At 37.9% G+C, this 5,299-nt stretch overlaps 2 protein-coding genes across 2 annotated transcripts; one reads left to right on the top strand and one right to left on the bottom strand.

Moving 5' to 3' along the window:
• The first annotated feature begins 264 nt into the window (after positions 1–264).
• On the top strand, positions 265–1,054 carry LOC111227671 (hepcidin-like). Its single transcript, XM_022753289.1, has 3 exons — positions 265–437; positions 519–596; positions 751–1,054. The coding sequence occupies exons 1-3, from the start codon at positions 354–356 to the stop codon at positions 841–843; spliced, it is 255 nt and encodes an 84-aa protein (XP_022609010.1). The 5' UTR covers positions 265–353; the 3' UTR covers positions 844–1,054.
• Positions 1,055–2,893: 1,839 nt separating this feature from the next.
• LOC111227639 (hepcidin-like) lies at positions 2,894–3,694 on the bottom strand. Its single transcript, XM_022753223.1, has 3 exons — positions 3,511–3,694; positions 3,352–3,429; positions 2,894–3,197 (listed from the first exon to the last, which is right to left on the bottom strand). The coding sequence occupies exons 1-3, from the start codon at positions 3,592–3,594 to the stop codon at positions 3,105–3,107; spliced, it is 255 nt and encodes an 84-aa protein (XP_022608944.1). The 5' UTR covers positions 3,595–3,694; the 3' UTR covers positions 2,894–3,104.
• Between the last annotated feature and the right edge of the window lie 1,605 nt (positions 3,695–5,299).

Genomic DNA, 5,299 nt, shown 5'->3' with positions numbered 1-5,299 from the left:
AGAGATTTCGTTCTTGTGAACCGAGACAAAAGAAAAAGTTAGAGCTGTATTTTGAGACAATCCAGGAAAAGAGAGAAAGTTCATGTTGATTTGATGTTGTAGGACAAAAACACAGCACTTTCCATCTGTCAGGAATTTCCCAGGATCACTTACTGTAGAGATGCTGGGAAGTGGCAGTGCTCCTGAAAGCAGGTGCTGTGCTGTCAGTGATGACGCAACAGTGGCCCAAGTGAGTATAAATACCAGCACATTTTGCACATTCAGCCATCAGACAGGAGAACTCAGAGGAGGTGAGAAGAGTCACCAAAAGAGTCAAAGAACATAACAACTTCAACAAGTCACTCTCTCCTAAGATGAAGACCTTCAGTGTTGCAGTTGCAGTGGCCGTCATGCTCACCTTTATTTGTATTCAGGAGAGCTCTGCCACATTTACTGAGGTAAGAACCTGACCTGAACTTATTCCGTTTGCTCATTAGCCATCAACGTCTTTCCAAGACTCTGAGTTTCTTCTTTAACAGATACAGGAGCTGGAGGAGGCGGTGAGCAATGACAATCCAGCTGTTGAACATCAGGAGACATCAGTGGACTCATGGATGGTATGTTCAGTTAACTGAATCCATTAAATGGACTAAATCAGATGGAAGTGGATGTGTTTTCCTGATGCTCTGTTCACACAAGGAGAGAGAATAAACAGAGTGAGTGATAATGTTGGAGATCACCACCTTCTCATGTCTCTTGTGTTTCACACAGATGCCATATAACAGACAGAAGCGTGGCATTAAGTGTCGCTTCTGCTGCGGCTGCTGCACCCCCGGTGTCTGTGGACTGTGCTGCAGATTCTGAGGATTCCTGCTCCAACAACCGTTAAATGTTCATTTGTTTGGCTTTAGTTTTACCACTTTGAATTATTGTAACATGGTTGTAAAGTTCTGATGATGTTTCTGGATTTGGTCACACTGTAGTTAATGTGTGCTCAGTGATGTGACTGTATCATCCACATGTTATCCTACATATCTGCTGAATTATCACAATAAACTTCAATGTCACTATATTACACTGTGTGAATGTGTTCAATTATGAATATAAGTCACTGTCATATTGCCACTCTCAGAACATTGTTCCTGCTCTCTACACTCCACAGCTTCTAAATACACAACAGACTTTTTTCACAGAGGAGTTTTTGACATGTATGTACAGAACTTTCAACTATGTGAAAGAGTGACAGACTCACATCCTCAACTCAAAACTGCATTATTAAGCATTGTTAAGCATTGTTGGCTGGATGTAGACTTTATTTATAAAGTAAATTAGCCAGAGCTTGTCCAATCAATTTGTTTATCAATGTCAGGAATCATTTTATTCTGAAAATCCCATCAGCAGCAGCCTGAACAATGCAGAGATGAAGGCAGGTGAGCTGTGGTGTTGAGATCTTGCCATAGCTTCAGGAACTTAATCAAAAATAATATTTCGTTTTTCACATGATTTTGACCCGTCTTGAGATGTGATGCCCAAATCAACAAATCTAGTGAAAGGCAGAGCAACATTATCTTGGTTCTATCTTTTCAGAATTTCACTATAATATAATTTTTACTAAATGGAGAGGTGTGCCGAGCAAAAGTTTCAATCAGGTCAGTGTAAGCTGTGTGTCTTCGAGCTCTACACAACTGAAAGATTAGACGAAATAACTTCTCTGACATCTGTGGTGTTTATCAAACATTTGACTGACATTTCTGTCAAAGTCCAGCTACATACTGTTCCCACAATGGATACAAGACATATGGATTACACACACACATACACACACATTTCAATAGTTTTCACTGGAAATAAGTTTCAGTACAATCTTACTCAGGAAACATTCAGCAGTTGTTTTCAGTTTGTCTTTCAATCTATCACTTCTAACTTGCACCTCTGTTTTAAATGTTAGTTGCTGGCATTTTGCACAATGAGGCTCAGGTTCAGACTTTGCTCGGCAGCCAGCAACGCAGTTTAGCTTCAGCTTTTCCATGAGCCAGCACCCCCACCACAATTTCTTCAGAAATTGCATTATCTAGTTACGAATTTGAATCAGCCCTTTGACAAGTAGGAAAAACAAATTTACACAAATTTATATAATAAGTGATGGCAATTTTAGTATTTGAAAAAACATAAACTAACAATTCTTCTGTTAACAAGAAAGCAGTGATAGTCTGGCATTTTTCTCACAGTGACAAGAGAAAAATGAACTTTTAATTAGGGTATAAGGCTTTATACTGAGATACACTTATATAAACAGGATTTTGATGACTAAAACTGAGAACATTTTCATATACCAAAAATGAGTTTAATCAGCTGATATATCGAAAAATTAATCTAGTATTACAAAGCTATTTAATAATTGATATAATCCATTTGCAAATCTAAACTGAGATAATGTTGTTCTGTCCTTCATTCGATTTGTTGATTTGGGAAACATATTTCAAGTAAGGTCAAGATCAAATAACTAAAAAATTAAATATTATTTTTGATTAAGTTCCTGAAGCTATGGCAAGATCTCAACACCACAGCTCACCTGCCTTCATCTCTGCATTGTTCAGGCTGCTGCTGATGGGATTTTCAGAATAAAATGATTCCTGACATTGATAAACAAATTGATTGGACAAGCTCTGGCTAATTTACTTTATAAATAAAGTCTACATCCAGCCAACAATGCTTAATACAGTTTTGAGTTGAGGATGTGAGTCTGTCACTCTTTCACATAGTTGAAAGTTCTGTACATACATGTCAAAAACTCCTCTGTGAAAAAAGTCTGTTGTGTATTTAGAAGCTGTGGAGTGTAGAGAGCAGGAACAATGTTCTGAGAGTGGCAATATGACAGTGACTTATATTCATAATTGAACACATTCACACAGTGTAATATAGTGACATTGAAGTTTATTGTGATAATTCAGCAGATATGTAGGATAACATGTGGATGATACAGTCACATCACTGAGCACACATTAACTACAGTGTGACCAAATCCAGAAACATCATCAGAACTTTACAACCATGTTACAATAATTCAAAGTGGTAAAACTAAAGCCAAACAAATGAACATTTAATGGTTGTTGGAGCAGGAATCCTCAGGATCTGCAGCACAGTCCACAGACACCGGGGATGCAGCAGCCGCAGCAGACGCGACACTTAATGCCACGCTTCTGTCTGTTATATGGCATCTGTGTGAAACACAAGAGACATGAGAAGGTGGTGATCTCCAACATTATCACTCACTCTGTTTATTCTCTCTCCTTGTGTGAACAGAGCATCAGGAAAACACATCCACTTCCATCTGATTTAGTCCATTTAATGGATTCAGTTAACTCAACATACCATCCATGAGTCCACTGATGTCTCCTGATGTTCAACAGCTGGATTGTCATTGCTCACCGCCTCCTCCAGCTCCTGTATCTGTTAAAGAAGAAACTCAGAGTCTTGGAAAGACGTTGATGGCTAATGAGCAAACGGAATAAGTTCAGGTCAGGTTCTTACCTCAGTAAATGTGGCAGAGCTCTCCTGAATACAAATCAAGGTGAGCATGACGGCCACTGCAACTGCAACACTGAAGGTCTTCATCTTAGGAGAGAGTGACTTGTTGAAGTTGTTATGTTCTTTGACTCTTTTGGTGACTCTTCTCACTTCCTCTGAGTTCTCCTGTCTGATGGCTGAATGTGCAAAATGTGCTGGTATTTATACTCACTTGGGCCACTGTTGCCTCATCACTGACAGCACAGCACCTGCTTTCAGGAGCACTGCCACTTCCCAGCATCTCTACAGTAAGTGATCCTGGGAAATTCCTGACAGATGGAAAGTGCTGTGTTTTTGTCCTACAACATCAAATCAACATGAACTTTCTCTCTTTTGCTGAATTGCCTTGAAATGCAGCTCTAACTTTTTCTTTTGTCTGAATATGTTTCACATGCACAACGAAAATGGCCACAGAACTGTTGCTCACTCAATGTTTTTTTTTTTTTGACCATTCTTAGTAAAGTCTACACACTAAACACTCCAACTAGCTTTCAGGAGCAGGCTTGCATTAGGCCCTGAGGAAAGCTGGGAATGGAAATGGGAAATTCCTCTCTTATGGAAACTGGGAATTCTTTATCTGTGTCTGTCTGTTCCACAATATCAAGTCAATCCTGAACTTTCTTTGTCTCTTCTCAGCTGCCTTAGAAGTGCAGCTCTATCATACAGCATGTGCTTATACAAAGTTTGCTTATTCCAAACATCTTTATGTTATTTATAATAAAGAATAAACACACATTAACATGACAGCAGAGTTTCTTTTAATGCTTTTGTTTCCTTATAACATCACTGTAGTTGCATCATTAGTGTCTTAACATGTATTACCAACTGTTAATAGATCCAAGACAAGTCATATACACTGGATCATTTTAAACAGTGAGACATAATGTAATGGCAGTGATATAATAATACCTGAACTGTCAACAACAGTCTACAATACACACCAGCTGCTGTGCTCATGTCTTTTCTTCCTCATCGCATGAACATGTTACAATTAATTGACCTGCCATTTAAAAAAACAATAATGGTGGATACAGAAATGCAGAAAGGAAATAAAATAAAGGGAGAAAAAGAAAAACTGGGTTTTTTACACTGATTAAACAAGGGATCATTTGAATTCTCAGTATGATGGACATCTTTCAGAATATAACATCTTGTGCAAAAAGCAACATCCCTGACTTCACTACGTCTCACTTAGTAAAACCCAGCTGATGTGTGTGCTTGTGTCACATGACCACAACATCACTGTCAATAAACTAGAACCATGAGTGACTCCACATCTGTTTGAATCTACACATATTTGTTTTCATATGATGAGGAAGCATCGCTTTATATCTATTCATAGAAGCAGTTATTAAATATTAGTAACTACTCAGCATCGACCTGCAGCTGTTGGTCTCCATGCTTCTTGTTTGAATAGTTTGATGGAAGCTGTTATGACATCAGACAAAACAACTGAGGTTCAAAACAGTTAAGCTTTCTGCTATTTATTTATTCATTTTTAGGAATAATGTGAGCAGACTGTTGAGTTGTCGACCAAATACTGAGTTAGACTGTGAATTATTTTAGTTCTAGATTTATTTGTATATGTGTCACCTGATTATAAATTCTCTGTATTTAAGTTCATTTAAAAATGTCAAAGGTGACATTAACTTTAATAATCAAAGTCCTGTGTAAATATGTAAGACTATCTTGGTATTAGCTGTGAAGCCTTAATACCCATATTAGAAGTTTATTTTTCTCTTGTTGCCTTTGA

Source organism: Seriola dumerili, unplaced genomic scaffold (assembly GCF_002260705.1).
Source record: "Seriola dumerili isolate Sdu_G_001 unplaced genomic scaffold, Sdu_1.0 BDQW01000191.1, whole genome shotgun sequence".
NCBI classification, from domain to species: Eukaryota; Metazoa; Chordata; class Actinopteri; order Carangiformes; family Carangidae; genus Seriola; species Seriola dumerili.
Note: the sequence above shows the minus strand (reverse complement) of the source record. Positions and strands in the feature narration are given on the sequence as shown.